Here is a 22,280-nt window from a genome sequence, read left to right as displayed (position 1 = left end):
CCCCCGATGTCACCTCTCGGGAAATATAATGCAATCCCTGAGACAATAGTCATCTATCCTGGGCAGGAAGCTGCCGTGGAGCTCTGTCTCTGGCTAAAGTTTGTTCTGCTTCGTGTATCCCCAAGTCGGCTCCTACAAAAAAGAAAGTGTCATTAGTGTTTGGGTGGAGTGGAGGGGTCAGTGTTCACTAAATGTGGGTGTGTTCCCTATAGCCTTTCTCGGGATATTGCAGGAACTGATCTACAGAGAGAAGAGGGTTGTGGTCTGCAAAAACTCCCTGGCCTGCAGAGTGCATTATTGCCCTGTGTGGGAGACACAGCCACAACCTTTCAGAGCAAGAGCAGGCTGTTAAGCCAGTACGCTTTAAGCCACATTGCAAAGGGAGACTTTGTGCTCCTGGGTGCTTTTGAGTGTTCAGGACTTCTTGGGCTGCTCAAGGGAGAGGGGTATATAGGATATTCAGGAGTCATACTCTGAAGCATAGGTGCCACTTTCCTGACCAAGGTCTTGTCTTGCTTACCTTGCTCTGTTCCTGCAGCCCCGAATGCAGCCAGGGTGTAACAGTTCATCTCTGCAGCAGGAGGACCTGTAACGTTCTGAGGGAGGACAAGTGTCATCATTTGCTCTTTTCATATTTGTCGTTGCCTTGGCTGTTTGTGCAAAAGTGCTCCCCTTAAGAACACAAGAAGCACCTGCTGGATCAGGCCAATGGCACATCTAGTCAAGCATCCTGTACTCCCAGTGCTCAACCAAATGCCTGTGGAAAATCTCCACCAAGTTCTCACTTGGGTAACTGCAACCTTCTAGACATGGGGGCAGACTGATGTAGCCCCATGCTACAACATCACATACATGCCATGCAGCTTAATATACAAGTTGAATGCCTTTACATGTATACTCCTGTGCATGATTTGCTCCCAAATGAATCACAATCCTATCCTCCAGTACATTTTCACAGGGTGGGCATATAGAGCATAAGTGTCATTACAACATGGTGGAACCAACTTTTGAGGGAGCTCAGAACCAGGGCTTAGCTTCACATATCTTCTCATGCCTATTTGGCCCAATGTTTGCTCCTTACACCTGCATTTTGTATTGCAAGTGCAAAATGCCATAACTGCATAGGCATAGCACTGTCATCTGCCAGCACAGCAGAATTTAGACCACACTGCACATGTCTCTTTCATAGAATACAGCAGGCCATCTGCCACCATCCCGTTTCCAACAGATCCTCACTTTGCAATGGGCTGTAAAGGAGCTTCACCAACATGAACAGCCTGCTAGGAGAGGCTGTTTTTGCAAGTGTCTTTTGTCTGCTAAATATGTAGGTAAGGAAATTCATACTGTGAACATCTTGTTGACACAATGTACGACAATTACAAGAGAATATAATACTGCTGGAAGTTCCCACAGAGCTACAAAAATGCAGAGGAAAAACTACACACCTGCATAAATCCTGCAAAATAATTAGATGTTGCTATATGATAAAGTTTTGAGCACACAAAGGTAAATCTGATTTTCTGTTCCTCTACAACTAATTGCTAAAACGTCTCTCCAATGGAGTTCCTCTTGGTATACACAGCATCTGAACTGACTGCAGTGTGCCCTAGTAACAGAGGGCTCCTCAGTTAGTTCCACGGTTCCTCCGGCAATGTCAAAACTTGGATGATTTCCTGCCCAGGGTGCAGGGAGAGTCTGCCATGTCCCAAGTGCTGCTGCCTACTGCTTCCCCCTTCCCAACTCCTCCAAAGGCTATGCAGCCAGCCAGTTGAAACATGCCTCCCTTTCCCTCTCCTCTGCCCCATCTCCCTCGTTCCCTAATTAAACTGCAGGTGAACCCGCCAGGGACTGGCAACACGCCAGACCTTGAGCTCTCTGCTGCGGATCTTAACTTGCCTCCCTCCATCTTCCAAAGCAGCCCCTGAGACCTTGATCGCTCTAGCTGCAGAGGGCTGTGCTAGGGAGGTAAGAGACAGCCTCCTCTTTGCAGGACTTCCTAGGTGGAATTCAATGTCGCTCTTCCAATTTTTCCATCTGCAAAAGCGTTCCCCTCTCCTCCCTCAGCATGCCCTTTCTCCAAGCCAATTTCAGGGGCATTGGGGGCATGCAGGGGGAGGGGAGAGTCCCATTATGCTTAGGTGAATCCCACCCACTGTTAACTATACAGTGGTACCTCGGGTTAAGAACTTAATTCGTTCTGGAGGTCTGTTCTTAACCTGAAACTGTTCTTAACCTGAGGTACCACTTTAGTTAATGGGGTCTCCCGCTGCAGCCGCGCCGCCACCACACGATTTCTGTTCTCATCCTGAAGCAAAGTTCTTAACCCGAGGTACTATTTCTAGGTTAGTGGAGTCTGTAACCGAAGTGTCTGTAACCTGAAGCGTCTGTAACCTGAGGTACCACTGTATATGCTTAAACACTGCCAATGGTCAATTTCTTTTGCATCATAACAAACCTGAGATATATGTAGGTCATAATCAACCCATTTTACAGATAAGGCACTGAGGCTGAGAACCAGTGAATTCTGGATCCATGGCTAGGCAGAAGTTTTAGCATTATAAGACTGCAAAAGAGTTCAGGGGGGAATAGCCTAACAATGAGAATCAAGGACAAGCCCTGTGCTGAAACATATTTTGGGAGCCCCTCAGCTCAGCCTAATAGTTCTCTTTTTGACCTGACCTGACCTGTCCATCTTTGTTAAAAGATGGACACAGACAAATGACACCCCCCCTCCTGACACAAAGGTGGGTTTGCATGTGAAAATGAGGTGCTAACAAGATATATACAAGTGGGTTGTGCATATTCTATGGTTCCATTGTCTTGTGTGAAGATACATTTGTGAGTAAGTGTGACTCACTTGCGCATCCTTTTACACTTGCTTCCATGCCACACAGGAAAGATCTCATAAGCACACATTGCATGTCACAAACTCTTCCATTCTACCCTGTCCTATCCTTGTGCCTCCCAGAAAGCATTGTGATTGTCAGTGCACTGGCTTTATCACCAACTTCCACAGCTACACTGGGCTTAGAAAGATAGCCACTGCTCCTAAGTCGTGTGGTAACAGCCACCATGTCCTGATTTTCAGAGAATTTTGAGGGACCCTAATCCCATTTGCAGGCAGCTGGCGGGCACTTTGGGAAGATTTAGGATGTTGCAGAGAAGGCCTTGGTTGGCTGGGATCCTGCTCTGTAGAGAGTAATGTAACATTTAAACTGGCACTGGCAAGAGCCCAAGGAATCAAGGAACTATTAAACAGATTCTCTGGACAGGATTTAATAGCAGTAATGTTTTAAGTACCTTAATCAGATAGAAGTATAGCTGGGAGCTGGAAATTGTTAGTTTCTTATGAGAAAAGGTAGAAATGTTAAGAGGAGGAGAATTAATCATAAGCTCCCCCAGGCTGGGGAAAAGGAAGAAAGCAATAGGAGGATTATTCATCTCTTCATGGGCTTCCTAAAAACAAACATTATACAGTTGAATAACTGACAAATCTAAAGTAGATAGGGAGAAAGAGAGCAGAATATTTTGACTGATCTTCCTGTCCTCTACTCCCACATACGAGGGAATCCATTCTTTCACTATCCCGACTAAGCTTGTGTCAAACTCATGTCCAGCTAATGATCTTCAACATCATGCTGCAGAACATGCCAAGTGATGTGCACCAAAAGACGTAGAACTTGAGGGACCCTCTAGACTGGTGGTTTTCTGCAACATACCATTGGCACAATAACAGTACATTAGTGGTAGATTCATCTCTTTCTTTCTCTTTGGAGATCACTCGTAGCTGAGTAAGATTGTCTTTCATGAAAACAGTCTTAACAGTGAGTTCGTGACTGTGGAGGCCAATTCTGGATCCACACGTCCTTCCACCGTGGGGACATAGGTTTCATGTGAGAGTTGATCACGGTGTGGGTTTGCCAAAAGTGCCTTCCTCTTAGCTCGTTTCTCCTTTTCGCCCTGCGTTCGTGTTTCTTCAAAGTCCATGACACCTTTGGTAAAGGTTGTTCTCCAATTGAAGTGCAGAGTGTTTGAGGATCAGGACATTCACAGGGAAACCAAAATGCTTGTTTAGAAAGCCATTGTAACACCAACTTTACTGTACACTTGCAAAACATGGACCACTTATAAATACCATCTCCAACTCCTCGAAGTATTCCATCAACAGTATCTCCCAAAAATTGTACACATCACTTGGGAAGACAGGTAAACTAATGTCAGTGTACTGAAAGAAGCAAAGATCACCAGTGTCAAAGCAATGATTCTTCAACCTTAACTTCGTTGGTAGATTCATACTGGTTTGTTCACACACCATTCGGCTTTATTAGTTGTTCTGAAATGCTTCCCGAATATGAGTGCACTGCTGCTGTCTGGAGGGGACCTTTCTTAACATTACAGACCCTAGAGCTGCCAAAACTTTCCAAGCTGTGACTCTCCAGGCTGGAAGAATCTGGCCACATTTCATTGGGACCACATGGTCCTCTTGCTGACAATAGCATCTGAGGTCGGAATGCAACTATACTTTATTCCTTGCCCCCCAAACATTGGAATGTAAAAGGTTAGCTATATGCTACATGCAAATGTGTACCATTTAAAAAAAGAAAGAAAGAAAAAGAAGGCAGGCTGAGGGAAGTCGAATTTAGAATGGAGAAATGGTAGGAAGAGGGAATGCTTAACCCTTGCTCTGTCCACCATTTCTCCTCCACAGATCATACTTAGAGGCTCAGGGTTGGCCCAATACATTTTGGCACCTGAGGCAGACCCCAAAATGATGCTTCCCTTCCCAACAGGGAAAAAGAGGTAGGGGAGGATCTACATCAGGAACAAAGGGGGAAAGAAAGACTAACATTGGGATCTGCTGCCTCAGTGGATTCTGCCACCTGAGGCAGTCGCTTCACCTTGCCTCATGGGTGGACCAGCCCTGCAGATGCTTCAGTGAGCACCCCCACCCCCTTTGGGGGTTATCGGAGGGAGGGAGGGAGGAAGGAAGGAAGGAGAGAGAGAGAGACTTCTGTCCAGAAGTAGTATGCATAATGACAGGTTGAATTAAGGAAATGCTTGGCATTAATAGAAGTTGGGGGATCCAGGAAGCAATGCATTAAGAATGGCCAAAAAAAATCTATATTTCCATGATGTGCAGTATGCAGTGTATCAGCTTCTATTGTGATTTTTCTGCAACAGTTTACCAGGGAGAAATAATAATCAAGATGCACCCTTATTTTATTGGATCTGGCAAGACACAAGCATTTATATCAAGCATCTTTGTTCCCACACTACAAAACTGCTTCACATCTACCTTCTACCAAGTCTTTAGAGGGTCTTGTTACCAGAACATGGGCATCCATTCAGTTCAGTCCACCTAGCTGAGCCAGGGTTGGAAGGAGACAAGCTTTCTGCAGCCAGTTCTTCAGCCTTGAGAGACTGGTGGGGCTTTCTCTCTCCCTCCCTCTCTTTTTCTCTCTCACTTGGTTGGAAGAGAAGATGAGGCGTAAAAGATCAGGGACTGGTATGGGGAGGAATGGAGTGATCTACAAATTATTTAAAGTGAGGAGCATGCATGGCTGGGCTGATGGCAGCGGATGTGGGAAGAGGCATGAAAGATTCAAGGGATCTGTCACTTTAGGTTACCAAGAACCATCCTCGTAAGCAACAGAAATTCCCAGGTGAGACGCAGCGAGACACAATTCACCCTCACCCTTACAAGCAGCATTAATGCAGGTGACAAGGGACTCGTGTATCTGCCCCTTGCCATCACTCTGCACACGCACATCCTTGTCAAGGTCCAGGGAACGTTATGGAATTCCCCTCAAACAGGCTCTATTTCGATTGAGGAGTCAAATTCTTGCTCCACGATTCAGGGAAAAGCAACAGGAAAGGGCAAAAACTTAGTAGCTTTGTATGGTCCTGATCATTAGGAGGAATGGCTTCATACGCTTTCTGGAGGGCAATGGTACTGGACAATGGAGGGTAAAGCAGAATAGAGGATGCTGCCTAGCTTTTACAACAGACTGGGGCAGGGCCTGCACAGTCACAATGGATTAGAGAATTTACAGCACAAGCCTATAGCAAATTTACTATGAAGTAAGCCCAACAGGCCTTGAGCCCAGATAAATGTGTATAGGGGTACAGTCTTCAGCTGACAGTCGTTCCTTCTCTTGAGAGAAAGCAGGGAATTGGGGGGGGGGTATTCAGGGATAGGGATCCCTAAGAGACAAGTATCAGAACCTTCAGAAATGTAACATTGCCAGGATTCCTTGGGGGAAGCCATGACAGTTCAGAACCAATCTACTATATCAGGCATGTCCAACTCCCAAGAGACTGTGATCTAATCCCAGTATCCTGCGATCTGCCAGGATCCTCTGGGAATCTACTGGTAGCTAGCGATCTACTGGTTGGACATCCCTGTACTATATATTTTGGAAAGTGGCTTGTCTGTTTGTTTTCTATGCATTGGACACCTCTTGAGATATTGCCACCAAACAAGTTGGAACAAGTGTTTCAGAGGTGGAGTTAGAGCTCACTGTTGATGTTTGGATGCTGGTTGCCATTTTGAATCAAATGGTGGACCTAAACATGATTTCCGTGTGACATAGTTTTGGCCGCATCTCAAGACAACGTTGCCAAACTCGGGATGAGGCTTCCTGAGGTGGGGTTCATGCCAATGTTTGGATGCCAAGCACCATTTTGAATCAAGACACGGCGAGCACACAGCAAACAAAGTCTCCCTCCTTTGGGTGATTAGTGTCAACAGTGTGCATGCAAAGCAAATAGTCCTTCTGCACTCCTTTTAATCTTGAATTCTCATACTATGCATAATATTATGCAGCAGTAAGTTCCACCCACTTGTGAAAGCCTGTGTGTGGAAATTGTTTCATTCAGTTAGTAGCGAAATATTTCCTTAGGGCTTTCCATTTGATAACAATCTGAAATTCCTAAGGTCTTCTTACCTTTGTCCTCTGCTATGCAATATTCTGAACAAAGCTTTCATATTGCTTTGTAGCTAAGAATGGGTTTGGTATGTCTTGAGGCTAAAGAAAGAGTGATAGTGCTGAACACCTCTAGGCTTCTATGATGCATCTCATCCCCCTCCATATAGCTCTACCAATCAGCTAGAGTTAGGCAGGGCCACTGCTCCTCAAAACTGTCACAAGCACATTGAAGCTTGCTGTGGGATAACAGGATTTTGGTTTATTCAAGTGCCTTCTAGCAGCTGGGATTCTTGCAAAGAATGCTGAACCTTGATGAAATCCAGCAAGGCAGGTTCAGAAACAGAAGAACATCCACAAGACCAATTCAGTTTAATGTAAACAGACAGTTCCCAAGAACACACCCCTGAATTGTAAATCCAGCCACTAAATTGTAGTCAAACAAACAAACAAACAAACAAACAAACAAATGTCAGCCCACCTCTGTCCAAATCTAAGATTCTTTTTCAATGTGATCAAACTATCAGATTTCCATTTCACAATAAAGCACATGTGGAAACCTCTGTATCACAGGTATTCATGAGCTTGCCTTAAAACCCAGGAACATGGTACCAGATTCAACAAATCCCCATTCCATCATTTCTTTCATTGCTCTCAGATTTTTAGCCAGCCAAGCGCCCACAAGGATGTGATCATTTTTGCCTGCTCAGAGCTTTCACAGAGCCAATGGCAGGAAGAGAACTCTAACCTCTGCTGAAGATGATGCTTTCATAGGGGATCTTGTTCTTGGTCTCCAGGCTCGAGCAATTCCAGCGCTGATCGCGGAACTGGTGTTGGCACTCGTGGATGGCGATCTGGATGCCTTGAATGGCAGAAGCCGTCACGTCCGGATTCCGCACGCACACCTCCAGTTGTCGCCGTGTCAGACCAGGCAAGGTCAGGCACACCGTGTTGGCATTAAGCACAGGTTCCAATGGCAACTTCAGGCCCAGAATCTCGTTGGATAAGGAGCTGGGAAGAAAACAGACAAGTCAGTGGTGCCATCACCACGTACACCAGAGTGACCTTAAAAGCTAACATTTTTTCTTAGAAAGCGAATGTCAACATCCAGGATGGGCAACACCCACTGCTGCAACTATCTCTGGAGCTGATACTGCAAACTGCAGAGGAAAAAAGGAAACCTTTTAGCAAGGCAAACTTTGCAATCTCCCTTGAAAGCTGCTTCCAAATCGTGATTGTTCTTAGAGCTAGAACATCCCAGGCTGAAGCTACATAAGTATGTTCAATTTGTATTTCACTAGCCAAACTACTTCCATGTTGGTTATGAAGTTTCCAGTGTATAGTGCATTTTTTATGGAAAATACCCTACTGAACTACCTTGTTTTGTATTTGCATTCTATAAACAGACTCTTCCTTGCCCCTTATGAATATTCTTTTACCCTGAGTTTTTAGAAAGGAATCCTTACAAAATGAACAGAAGAAAGTAATCCATATAAGTTTCTACCTTTTTGAGACAAAGGGCACGATTCATCTAAGTTGTTGCATGTGTGTAATGAGACCTGTTCCTGCAATGGGACCCCCCCTCACCCCACCCCCAATGCCCTAAATTAGCAAATGGTGGGAAAGTGCCATTATGTGAGTGGACCTCATTCTCCGGAAGCATACCCCACTTAGCACTATGCTGAATTACAGACAAGTACCCTGGGTCAATATAGAAAGGGCTACAAAGAGAGTTAAAACACATAATTTAAAGTCTTTACTTCTTAACTTCCATAAGCAAATTGAACAAGTCCACCATCACCACTGGAAGCCTTGCACAGCCCCCCAGTTTTGAAGTTTTGTTATCATGAAGGCTAGATAACTACGTATTTACCTCTTTTTTAAAAAGAAAGCAAGAAAGCTGAATCTATCTAAAGACCAGATTCCCAAACCACTTGTGTTGAATGTTGTTGGCAATTATCCATTAGGTTATTGTCCAAATGCTAAGGTCTACATCAGAATTTTCAGGCTTAATTTGCCCATAATTTGTCATATTCACACAATATGTGATGAGTAAAAAAAGGCAGCATAAATATTAAACAAAAGAGTTATAAATATTATACAACAAGCTACTATTTCTTATTAAAAGTCCAGACAAATAAAAATGTTTGTGCCTGGGAGCAGACTGAAAGCAAATTTGGCACCAGGTGAGTGTCTCAGGGGCATTTCCATATTGCACAGAAGGGAATCTTATTAGATGTCTGTATCAGGCAGAACTTTCATTTATGTTCTTCTAATTTGGTGACTTGGATGTTTAATAGCTACAGATGTTTCAGATAGCTCAGTCAGTAAAGCATGAGGCTTTTAATCTCAGCACTGTGGCTTTGCACCCCATACTGGGCCAAAGATTCCTGCATTGAAGGGGGCTGGACTAGATGACCCTCGTGGTCCCTTCCAATTCTGTGATTCTATGAACTGGAAGGTGTTCCCTCATAATTGTCCATGATCTCTGCATTTTGGACTGCATTTATTTCTTTAAAATATTTCTATATTGCCTTCCATTAAAATAACATCAAGATGGTGTACAATAAAATAATTCCATGCAAATTCATTTAGTTGTGTTTTTAGATCCCCCACCCCATTGGATGTCCTTATCTGGTTTTTATGTAAGTTGCTTTGGGTCCCTCTGTGAGAAAAGTGACAAACAAATATAATAAATCAATAATTCAAAAAACAATTCCGTATGCAATAGAAACAATCCTATAAAAATAACACATATTGAATACAGTAGCCATGAACTGTTCAACTGTTTATAGAGATGAGAGAAAACTTAAGTACACAGATAGGTTTTTAACAGCTGGCAGAAGCTCACCACAGCAGGTGCCTGCCATATCTTTGTGGGGAGTTCATTTCACAGACTGGGGGCCAGCATGGAGAAGGCCCTCCTCCAAGTTGCTGAGAGATGAGCTTCTGTAGGCTGCAGCATAACTAACAGGGGACCCTCCCAAGATCTCGGTAAATGGGCAGCTCAGTATGGGGAAAGGCATTTTTTCAGATCACCTGGTCCTAAGTTGTCCAGGACTTTATAAGTTAAGAACTGTACTGTACATTTACTATGACATACACAGTGCCAGGATATTGTTTCCTATAAATAACTCTCTGCTTTTTTCTTGTCAACACAGCAATCAGCTTTGCAGTTTGATTCAGATCCTTGTTTACGATTTGTCAAAGGGGGAGAGAACCAGCCCATGCTCCTGTGTCTCAATATTCCCAGCCCTCCCACAACCACCTCGATCTGTGAACAGCCTAGCGAGTTACCAGTCCAGGTGAACAGAGGGAGCGAGAGAGACGCAGGTTAATAGACAAGAAGGCTTTAATTACACGGCAAAGTGCTCCCTTTGGCGGTTTTAAAAAACAGGGACTCCTGACTCGAGCCTCTAATGACTCAATTTGAGGGGAGATGCAAAAGGTGCTTATAACTCACTAATGACAGTGCTTGATCAAAGGTGGAGGAGTGAGGTACTGAGTTCTCTACACCAGCTGGGTCATGGGTTTCACATCGGCAATAGAAACTGGCCTGTTCTCCCAGCCGGAGAATTTCCTCTTGCTCAGATCATGGCCATCACTCATATTTGTCTACAAATCATCTGTTTTAGAGCAGGACTACACCATTTCTGTTCAGCCGAGACAAGGCTAGCACAAGCTCATACATATGATCAAAATTCCCAACCACCCACAATCTGCATAATGCAGGTGGCAGCTGCCTGGGAGATTCTGTGTCACTTTTCTAACCGTGTAGCAGCAAAAGCATAGCAAGATGGTGAGCATGTGTTGCGTAAGGATGAGTGACGATCCCAGATTCCTGTGGAGCATTTTTCCACACCCTGCCACCATTCTCTTGGTGCTGAGGACAAAGCTACCAGCTTCTGCAGAGGACTGGGCTGCTGTGCATTTAATAGTTGTGTAAGAGGGAGGTTTCCACCTTGTGGGGCTCTTTGTACATCATGCTGTATATCTTCTCTCTACACAACGTGACTCTTCCTTAAACTCCAGGTATCGGGAACCTGTGGACCTCCAGATGTTTTGCTGAACTACAACTCCCAGCAGCCCCAGCCAGCAAGGTCAATGGCCAAGGATGATGGGAGATGTAGTCTGAGGGCCAAAGGTTCCCCACACCTGTTCTGCTGAATCTGGCAGCTGTACCAATACCTGACCTCAAAAGGTTCCCCACGCCTTCAGAAAACTCTATTGGCAGTCAGACAATTGGCAGCTCAAGTTTCTCCTATCACCATAACACCTTAGTGCTTACCTGGCAGCTCTCTGCATACAAAAGTCACCTGGGCCCATCTGAACTCAACTCAGGGCTGGTGTCAGGAGTAGTAGGTTTCAATGTACATCTGCTGAAGCCCATATACTTGTCTACTCTCTAGAACCTCCTAGTCCTCCTCCTCTCATTGGGGCAGCCTGCTCACCTGCCTTCTCTGAGCATCCAAGCGATGGCAAGTAGAAGGAGAGAGAGCAGAGCCCTCCACTTGCTTTGTCCCAGGGTATGGTCAGAAGATACATGAACCCACCACCTTGCTGGAGCTAAGCAGGTCTGGGTCTGCTGAGTGACTGTATGGATAAAAACGCCCCTTGCAGGCCAAGTTAGGACCTCTGGTGGTCCCATTTGGCCTAGAGGCCAGTGATTACCCATGCCTGCTTTAGGAAATGGGCTAGTTAGTATCAGCCTTTCTGCCACCAACACTTGTAGAATGAGTGACCAAGGCAGAAGGGAAAGAGTCAGACAAGACAGACAGGGATGGCGGCGGGGTAGGGGTGTGGGGTTGTGATAATGGTGGGAGGGGCTAACAAAGCATCATCAGTGGGACATCCTGCCCCCTAAGGGCATCTTGCCCAGCAGCCCCTCAAACCTGGCAGAGTCACCATCTAAAATAATTCTCAGCCTTGTCAGTAACCATAACATTCTCAGGTTTAGCTATGGAAACCTTTGCAAGTCACAACTCATGTTTATCCACACTTACCTTTTGCCCTGCTCTTTCCAGGCACAGGTCTGTGCTTTAACACGCCATAATATCCAAGTGTGTGTTCCCCCATTCCCAAGCTTCCTGCATGAAAACCCATTCTTGAAAGCTGGACTGGAGCAATTGTCAATTCAGGTTTTCCGTGGATTGACGTTTGCTTCAACTGAGCTCTAAAGAGTGGGTTTCTGTGGGAAAACCTTGGGGGCGGGGAAGGAAGAGGAGCTTGAACATGGAGCTTTAAAGTGCCTGGAAAGAGCAGAGGAAAGGCAAGTGTGGATAAGCCTTTGAGCTGTAGACCACACTTCCGTTTATTCTGGATTATTTTGCTGATTTGGGAAGCAGTACACAAATGGCATTAGTTACAATCCACTATCTATCCTTTATCTATCCTTTTGTTTCTTATGAAAATGTTGCCTTTAGATGCATCTTCCCATCATGCCAGCTTCATTATGAACTGAGGAAAAGGAATGGCCTAGCTGAGTTTTATGTCAATAATGTGTACACCACCTTAGTTTCCCATTCACTGCACAGGTGTGTTCTCTGCATGATGGAGAGTACCCCACTTCCAACCAGCTGCCAATCCTTTATTTCCGGGACGCGGGTGGCGCTGTGGGTAAAACCACAGTGCCTAGGACTTGCCGATCGTATGGTCAGTGGTTTGAATCCCCGCGGCAGGGTGAGCTCCTGTCTTTCGGTCCCAGCTCCTGCCCACCTAGCAGTTCGAAAGCACCCTTAAAGTGTAGGTAGATAAATAGGTACCGCTTTATAGCGGGAAGGTAAACGGCGTTTCCGTGTGTTGCTCTGGTGCAGGCTCGCCAGAGCAGCGATGTCACACTGGCCACGTGACCGGAAGTGTCTGTGGACGGCGCCGGCTCCCGGCCTCTAGAGTGAGATGAGCGCACAACCCTAGAGTCTGACAAGACTGGCCCGTACGGGCAGGGGTACCCTTACCTTTAATGAATCCATGCTTTCTTCCTGTGAAGACACTTACAGAGCAATTGTATGCACCAGGTACATGGGAGTGGGAGATATGCTGCTGGTACTTTGAGAGCAGAATATCCCCCGTCCTAGGCTTGCCGAGGCCAGGGAAACACACAAACGCAGAAAATTGCGGAACAGCATAAGAAAAGCTGTCATGCTCTCAGCATCCCTGGAAACAGCAGTGGCATTGGTTGCGTAGAGTGTCTAGCCTTTGCCAACAGTGGGCTTATCCGCATATGGGGGTGGGCATCTTCCCTGTATGGGGGAAACATCACCCCTCACTGTTGGGGAGGAACAGCAATAGAGCTCAGATATATGAGAGGCAGTTGCAGTAGTTATCTGTTAAAGAACCTGCTCCCCTTTCCCTGTGTTTACCTGTGTGGACTGCTGTCTCCCGGCCTCCCCAGGTGCAGAAGTCACTGCTGGGTCACGGGCGTAGCCAGGCTTTATTTTAGGGGGGCGGGCATTATGTTAGGTGGGGGGTATAAAATTATCTCTGATGTAATTGGTCAGTTAGTTCAGTATTTGTATTCATTTACTTGATTTAGAGAGACAGCTGCACCCCACCCCACCCCACCCGGCTACACCCATGTGCTGGAAGTTGGTGTCTGAAGTCCCAAGATGAGGTGCCTGTACTGGCTGTGGCATATATATCCATATCTTATGCTCCACTGTGACAACATGATGGGGTGGCCATGAGTATCCGGGCAGCTTAAAAAACAGAAACCAAAAACCCCTCCCATTAGTTAATAGGAGGGAGATTTCTTACTCCAGGTCTGTGGGATGTAAAGTTCCACCATCAATAGGGGTGTGATCATAGTCTTGAGGAAACAGTGCAAGCTTGCTCCTCCCCTGTGCCAACCCCATCCTGCCCACAACTCCGTTTCAGTACTTCCACCAGCACAGTCTCACTGGCAGAGCAGATTTGCAATACTCTGTCAATATATCTCCTGTTTTGTCAACACGGCAGGAGTTCTGCCAAATCCTATGTCTTAGCAGCCAGAAAAGCTGAAGTACAGGATCGCTCTTTTTTTATATGACTCCAACGCCTACGGTGGTGCTAAACAACTTAACATTCTTTCAACCCTTCCCCACCTCTTCCTTGATTTGTAAGCACTGTTAAGGATATGCAGGTGAAGAATCCCCCATGGTGCTGGTCTACCAGGTATCATAGGTGTGTCGCTCTCACAGAGCAGGAGGCACCAAATAGAAAAGCAGATACCTTTTGACCTGCTCAAGATTTTTAACAGCAGCCCGATGACGTTTTTCTTCAGACATAGTCAGGTCTCATTTATTGCAACAGTCAAGATTCAACATATATCAAACCAGTGTACTGTGACTTAAGGAGACCTGAGGCTAAGCTGCCAAGAAAAGGCAAATGGTTGACTTCATACTTTACCCGGGACCACACACGAAATAAGCTCCACCCTCCTGTCTTATAAAAAGGAAATGCAGTAGCAAATCTGCAATATGTCACCCCAACACATTCAGATAGTGTTGAAATCTGATTACCAGGCATCAGACGCCATGTACACAGGATCACACCCTTGTTTAACTAATTGGGAAAAGCTAACATCCTCTGCTTCTGTACTGAGACAATCATTAACACAGGTTGGAATCTGTACTTCATCCATGTAGGCTTACCCTCCTGCCATGGGAACTGTGAAAAACCTGGGATGATTACTAGTTGTCCCATGGAAACCAATCCACGCTATGACTACAATCTTATATGTATCTATGCAAAGATTCCTGCATTGGGGGTTAGACCAGACGGTCCTTGTGGTCCCTTCTAACTCTAGAATTCTAAGATTCTATGAAAGATCCCTGAAATCCATGGACCTTATTTACATCTGACCACGCTTAAGAACAGTCACTAGTTTTGTAAATATATTGGGGCAGTTTATGCCTCTTCCAGCTCCTACTCCTGGCTGCATGTAGCATCCCACAGAGAATATTACTCAGGGAATGTTCCACTCCATATTTCCTCACCCCAAAGTAATAAAAAGCTCATCCATTTGGTCTAGTGGACAGAAATTTGTACTTCGGTCCATGGGTCCCAAGTTCAAGTCTCATCCCTATCACAAACTCTGTATATTACTTATTTCATGCATTTATATCCCACCTTTTTTCCATGGAGCTCTAGTTGTTGTACAAGGTTCTTCCCTTCCTCATTTAATCCCCACAACAACCCTGTGAAGGCTGAGCAGCAGTGACTGGCCCAAGGTCACCCAGTGAGCTTCATGGACAAGTAGGGGTCTGAACCCTGGTCTCTCATATCCTAGTAAGACACTCTAACCACTACATCACTGGACCCTCTGGCCCTTTAACACATCTGTAATGTGGGAACCGCAGAACACTGTAAGAGCAAACACAAGATCAGAAAGTAGGTGCATTTGCAAAGACCTGTTAGAATCGTGAACTCAAGCTCCTCACTCACCATACACCCACACAACCACAGTCCAACACTGCTTGCTTGCGCACACACACACACACACACACCCCTCACCCACATAAAATACACACACATATACATACAGTATGCCTCCTTACCGGCAACTCCTGCAGCCAAGCTGGTGCCAAACATATTGCTCTGCTTTCGTTTCGGCCACATCGGTGAGCGGGTCTTGTTGTCTGGGCAGCCCAGGACCTCCCTACACACTACCTAGGCTTGTGGCCCAGGAAGGTCACTTCAGTGCTGCTTGCCCCCTGGCTTCACCCCCCTGGAGACACAATCCATTGTCTCTCAAGACAGAGGGATGCCGACAACAAGTCCATCACATTGTCTGTTCTATCCATACAATTGCATAAGCAGATACTAAGCAGAAACACACTCTGTAGACATTCATCCTTGCATGTACATAACCAATTCTCTCTCTCGCCCCCCCCACCCCCACCCCCACCCAGTGGTTTGCCTTACATGCCACTGTGCCTCAGTTCTCCTCTAAGTGTTTCTTATAATAGATCTGAAATGCATTTTTCCAGACCTTCACCTGGGACATTGGCAAATTCCCCATGGATTAAGTGCAACAGGCCTTCTCTCTCCCTTTGCAGCTACATCCTGGTGGAGAGTGCCAAGCACTTCATTGAACAGAACCTATTCCACTCACTTGGGGTGGCTCGTGATGGCCAAGGGATGGTTGGGTTGGATTCTGAGAGCCCAACCCACTGTCAGATAGAGGGGAGCATGACTGGTTCAATCGCACTGGGGACAGAGCCTCCGGGCCCCAGGGGGCATCTTAACTATGATTTAGTTAAGAGGTTGAGGGGTGCTGAATTTTAGTATCACATGGGGTGCTGCTGAACTTTGAGACCCCAAGATCCGCCACTGCCACTATCATTCCCCACTTACCCTAGCCTTAAGCATCCTTCCACTGTTTTAGTGTTGAGAAGCAAGTGTCTGTCAGTCTTAGGAACTGACTATAGGCTTTTTCACTTATCCCATTTGGCAGGCAAGTTTCTTGTGCTATCCAAGTCTCACCCAAACCGGTGTCCTTTCCTCCCCCTCACATCCTGCCATCCAAATAACCGACATATACACTGACATCGCTCTTACGCCCCTGCGGAGATCATCCCCACCCCCGCAGAAGCAAGACTTCCTTAATCCCCCTTTCTTCATTCTCCCTCCCCAAATAGGCATTACAACACATACACACCACGTGCACATGTTCTTGTCTGGCCCAAAAAGCACAAGGACTTTTATGGGGGGTGGGGTGGATCCCTGCAAAAAGACCCACAGAGTTTGGGGAGAGGAAAGATGGAAGTGTTGAGAAGGGCAGTTTACCATGTCTGCTCTTTGAATCTGATTGACCTGTGCTCCCCCCACCCTCTCACTCTATAGCACTAAATGAGTTGAAACACGATTTCACAGTGAAAGGCCCGCAGGTCACAGGCTGTGGTTGCTACTGCTTTAATTAATACAAGTTCCAACGGTAATAAATTATATTTTTGGGAGGGGTGGCAGTAGGGGGTGGAGAGGAAAAAAAACCAACCCAAAAATAACTATTACAAACAAAACAAAGCAAAATGGAGATGGGAGGGGGAAGGAAGTATATATAATTATTAACCCTTCCCCAGACTCTCAACACAAATGTTTTGTGATGGGGGGAGATTCAATCAGGAGGCAGATAGTAGCACACAATGATGAAATGAGGAACATTTCCCATTTATCCCAAAATGGGGGAAGGAGAGAGGGAGCCATAATACCTGTTTGAACTGAGGTAACCTTAAGAAACAGGAGGCTGAGTGCACATTACGCGCTTCAAGTACATTCAAATGACATTTCTTCCCACAAGGAAATTTGGGCACTGTCGTTTCTTAAGGATTACTGGAGAGATAAACTACAGTGCCCAAAATCCTAAAGGGTGGAAAATGTGTTTCCAATGTGCTTTAAAGGTACAGAATCATAGAATCGTGGCGTTGGAAGGGATCCCTGAGGATCATCTAGTCCAACCCCCTGCAAGGCAGGAATCTCAGCTAAAACAAGAAGATACTGGAAGATGGCTATCCTATCTCTTCTCAGTTTCCTCTTTTCCAGGCTAATTATGCACAGACAAGCCTGAGTCTTCCACTTCTTGAGGTGACCTAAAGTTCAAACAGGTGTCGTAGCTTCCCCACAATTCAAAATAAATGGGAAATGTTCCAGCATCACCACAAAACAAAATCAGAAGTTTGTTTGAGAACATGTGATTTGACCACCTGTATTCATCCGAGACAGTAGACTAGAGCCTCGAGGTGTTTAGGAGAAGGTCTTCCCCACCACCACCTCCCTCACAAGCTCTAGCAACATGTAGGCTCCCAAGCCTTGATCATTGCCTCTGGGCTGCAGACTGTAACGGCTGGCAGAGATGCCAAATTATTTTCTACCTTCAACACCTGTGTGGCAAAAGGCAGAAATGCAGCAGGTGAATTCCCAGCACAGCGCTGCCATCATAAGGAAAAGTTCTGAGGCATTTCTGCTTTTCACTGCCTCTGCTGGCACAGCAGAAAAACTCTATCAGGAAAAAGAAAAAGCGGGCAAAGACTGGACAATTCACCCTGTTCCCAAGGCAAATGACAGCAAGTAACAATTTTTAAAAAGTATCCACGTTTTAATCTGAATCAGGTGCATTTGACTATTTACAAGCACCCAGACTGGATGTGCTCTCAGAGCAGGCCTCCCTTCAACCTGGGGCTTATGCACACTTACCTTTTGCCCTATGCTTTCCAGGCACAGGCCCAAACTTTAGCGCTCCATATCCAAGAGCTCTTCTTTCCCTGCAAAAACCCGCTCTTTAAAACCAATGCACAACAAACATCAATTTGTGTTTTCCGTGGACTGCCGTTTGCTCCAATTCAGCTGTAAAGAGCAGGTTTCCATGGGGAAAGCTCAAGAGCAAAAAAAATGTGCTCGGACACAGAGATTTAAAGAGCAGGCAGTGCCCGGAAAGCGCATAGGAAAAGTAAGTTTGTCCTCCTGTCATTATTGGAGCCATAAGCCCCCCGCCAACATGGAATTATGGGAGTTGTGGTCCCAAACACAAGACTGGGAAAGGCTACTATAATCCATTCATTATTCCCTTATTTCACTGGTTGTACCTCCTATGTGCCCCCCCACCCAAATGTAGCATGGTAATCTGATATCTAAGAGAGAGCAGGACTAAGGCTAAACAAAAATGAGCAATGAACTTATTCTTACCAATTCACACTCCCAGGAGGGAAGTGACTGTATCCTAGATGTCCCCACCAGCTTTAACTGGGTATGACAGTCTGATAGTTATGAGGCCAGTCCGCTGCAGTGTTAAAACATGCTCTGTTTCTACTTTGTGTCTGTGGCCCTTCTAACCACAGCCTCTTGATAAGGAGTAGTATTTCCTTTTGAAATCTGACATCACAACCAGAAATCTAGTATCCACTGCCTTACTCTCAGCTGACAGCAGAATTTGCAAGATCGCTCATGTGCAGAGGGATGTGTGGCTCAGGGTGTTAGGAAGCGCTCACTTCCCCCAAAACCCATTCCAAGAGATGACTCCTTCCTTGCACCCATGTACAGGAGCCTGAGAGAGACAGTTACCTTGCATATTATTTACCAAGAGGGAAGGGACTGACCCAAGGGCTCCCAGGAAGAGCTGGTGTCAGAGTCTGTGCCAAATGCAAGGCTCACTCTGAGCCCCAAAACAACCAGGCCCCAAACTCAGAGGGGAGGCGTTTCTGCTCTTTGGCACGGATCAGGCTCTAGCCCTCAAGGAAGGGACCTGCCCTTCGAAGAAAACGATTAAGACATTGTGTGTCTTTCATAACAAGGCAGCTCAGAACAGCGCGGCATTTCTCCCTAATGAGAGCAGCCTTCTGCATGCCTTGGCGCATGCCTTTCATCCAAGCATCCCCAAGCCTTTTCCAAACATGATGCTGATTGATTGATTAATTAATGAAATCATCACCTCCCCCCACCCTTTTATATAGGCATGTGTATATATGAGAAAATGCTTCCAACCCCACGGGGTCTTTGAAAAACACAAAGTACGTAAACATTTTTCTCCTGTTTAAATGATTCACAAAAAGGAACAATGTGGCTGCTAATCCCACAGAATGATACAACAGCCAGGACTTCAGAAGTGAACACAGGAATCCAGTTTCTCCACTAGACCCCAAATTCTCTCCCTAAACTGGAACGGTAATGATCACCCATCCCACATGCTTTGAACGCTGCTTCCTTCCCATTGCTAGAATAGATATTGGTGATTATATCCTCCAAGTTTCCTCTTCTTCTATGAATGGATGGTCATTTTCTGCTGACAACTTCACTGTTAAACCTATTTTGGGTTAACACATTTTCAGTACTAATGCTGCTCCTTGTGGCTAATTATTTATTCACTTTCTATTCCCACATACGCATTTTCCCATTCCCAAAAATCTCAACACGGGCAATCCCAGTTGATCATCAATATAAACCTATACAGAAGGTAAAAGGGACAGCGAGATGGGATAGAAACTCAAAGCCACCCAGTGATCTTCATGACTAAGCCAGGGATTTGAACAAAATTTCTCACGCCCAGACTTAGAACTCAAACCATGTGCTTAAACTCCAGTCAGATAATTGGGGGGGGGGTTGGTTGGTTCTGCAGCACTCCCCCATAAAATTGCTAAATTGGGTAGCTGCAATGAAACCAAAAGCCATTCAGCTGAAATCTTGGGACTACAGAAGGATCCAATGCACCCTAACAGGTTACCCAATCAAGAAAGAAGAGAAAAAAGTGAGGTCCCTAATAGACTTACCATCGTAATAGAACACAACCTATGATAACACAGAGCAGGACAGATTACTGGGTTTATATCCTATGCAACACTCTTTATTAAAGCTTAGCTAAGTGTAGTACAACTGACTTTTGGGAAACAAAGAGATTTTCACCTGCTCCTGCACACCAGAAGGATCCTGTGCTGGAAAATGAGTAAGGCCCTCTCAGAGAAAAGATTGCCAAATTTCTAAGAGTCTCGAATGAATGAATTCAGCGTGACCAAAAAGAGCTACCCATTGCCTCAAGCAAACTGGTGTTTTGTTCTAGTCGTAGATAGTGTCAATCCTACCCAGAGGATAAAACCAATGGATTTTGCTCTATACATGGCATTGGGACTCTTAAATTCCCGGCTCCAAAGCGGGAATTGTGACTGGTAAATGAGAGCAGACATCCAGGAGCCCGTTCCCTCAGTTTCTCTAGCACCACTTCCAGGAGAAGAGGCACAGACCCCTAACCCAGAACTCAAAAAGTGACAGAGGAATGGAGGCTCTCCCCCAAAATGTTTTCATGTCAAAGCAAATGCCCATTGGCAAGAATTTCACCATTACGGACAGGGTGAGAGAATATGTCTGTAGAGGGAGATGACAGCCCGGATTATAAGGTGCTGGGGGGTGGGGGGGAGAGGAGGCGTGAAATAATCCTGATGACTAGAACCACTCGTAAAAGAGACAAATCTGCTTCGACACTGCATTCCTGGGAGAGTTGTAATTATAGAAACGGCTCCCAAGTGACATCTCCTCCAAGCCCTTGGGGGTTTCGAGGGGCTGCATTAGGAGGGGATATGTAATTAATCTCCTCTTAGCATGGTGCGTATGCTGGGGGCATTGGAGCGGGGGAAGGCTGTCAATTGCGGGCTGCGTGGTAAAGGCCTCGCCAGCGAGTGGAGAGGGTTTGGAAAGCGGGGAAGCCCGAGAAAACCAAAAGGAGACGGTCTTACCTTTGGCCCCAGAGACTGAGGAGAAGCAGGGGGCAGAGCCAAAGAAGCAGAGTTTGTCCCATCCTGGCTGCTGGAAGTTTTAGTCTGTCTACCAGCTGGTTCTTCTTGTTTAAGGGCTAGTAGGGTGGGGATGGGGGTAGGTTGTCTCTTCGCTGCTTGCTGCTGCTGGTGCTGCTGCTGTCGATTTGCGCTCTTTCTCTCTATTCCTGTCACTTTCCCCTGCTCTTTTAGGACCTCATTGATCGCCTTGGATTGGAGAGGGAGGTGTTTTTGTTTTTTCGACAGCTCGTTGCAAAGATTTGCAAGCCCAAACTGCAGCGAGCACCTCGGGCCTGCCCTCTCTCTCTCTCTCTCTCTCTCTCCCTCTCTCTTCCCCACCCTTCTCGTTCCTTCAGCAGGGCAGCTGGTTTTCGAAGAGGCGTCGAGGGTTAGTCGTCGTCGGTGAAGGTAGCAACGGGCTCCACGGTTGTCCTCGGAGCTCCATGCGGGCAGGTCCTCCTCCTCCTCCTCCACCCCCCATCCGAGAGCGCTGGGAAGAAAAAGAAGGAGGCTGGCAAAGATCTCTCTCTCTCTCTCTGCCTCCCTGTCTTATGTACACACCCTCTTTCCTTTGCAACTTTTGAACCCCCCACCCGGCTTGCTGAAGTTGCAAGCAGGGGCTGCAGCGGCTCTATCTGGGCAGGGTAATCTTTCTCCGGGGGGAAGGGAGGGGGCAAGGGTGGGGTCAGGCCGGGCCCGGCGGGCACGTGCGGCCCCCGCAGCCCGCCCCTCCACTCATCGCGGCTGCTCCCGCCGGGGCAGCTGGCGACCGAGCCGCGGGGCGGAGGGCGCACGAGGCAGCGCGCCGCGACCGGCGACCACGGCGGAGGCGGATTCTTCTCGGCCTGGACGGGACGGGAAAGCAGCAAAGAGCTCTCCACGCGCAGCGAGCAACCGCCGAGCCAGCGCCCCAAGCCCGAGTCCCGACACGCCCGTGCAGGAGCCCTCGGGCGGGCAGGCGGGAAAAGGACGGGCTGGGAAGCGTGTGCCAACCGCACACCCTGAGACATGCACCCTCGCACACACACGCACGCATCTGCAGAGACGCGCACAGCCATCCCGTGCAACCCCGGCCACACTTGCGCGCCCACCTCCTTTGCAGAAGTAACGGCTCCAACGCTGC

At 46.6% G+C, this 22,280-nt stretch overlaps 1 protein-coding gene and 1 long non-coding RNA gene across 2 annotated transcripts in view; one reads left to right on the top strand and one right to left on the bottom strand.

Moving 5' to 3' along the window:
• LOC310708293 overlaps positions 1-6,338 on the top strand; it is a 36,830-nt gene extending 30,492 nt beyond the window's left edge. The window contains exon 4 of the long non-coding RNA XR_014526948.1: positions 539-6,338. This is a non-coding gene — a long non-coding RNA (uncharacterized lncRNA). The remainder of the gene's footprint in view (positions 1-538) is intronic.
• WNT10A (Wnt family member 10A) overlaps positions 1-22,250 on the bottom strand; it is a 44,413-nt gene extending 22,163 nt beyond the window's left edge. The window contains exons 1-2 of the mRNA XM_083504588.1: positions 21,119-22,250; positions 7,675-7,937 (exon numbers count right to left, since the gene is read on the bottom strand). Coding sequence (XP_083360714.1) covers positions 7,675-7,937; positions 21,119-21,180 — 325 coding nt within the window. The 5' untranslated portion in view covers positions 21,181-22,250. The remainder of the gene's footprint in view (positions 1-7,674; positions 7,938-21,118) is intronic.
• Between the last annotated feature and the right edge of the window lie 30 nt (positions 22,251-22,280).

This window comes from Podarcis liolepis, assembly GCF_965112155.1.
Source record: "Podarcis liolepis genome assembly, chromosome: 1".
In the NCBI taxonomy this organism is placed as follows: Eukaryota; Metazoa; Chordata; class Lepidosauria; order Squamata; family Lacertidae; genus Podarcis; species Podarcis liolepis.
Note: the sequence above shows the minus strand (reverse complement) of the source record. Positions and strands in the feature narration are given on the sequence as shown.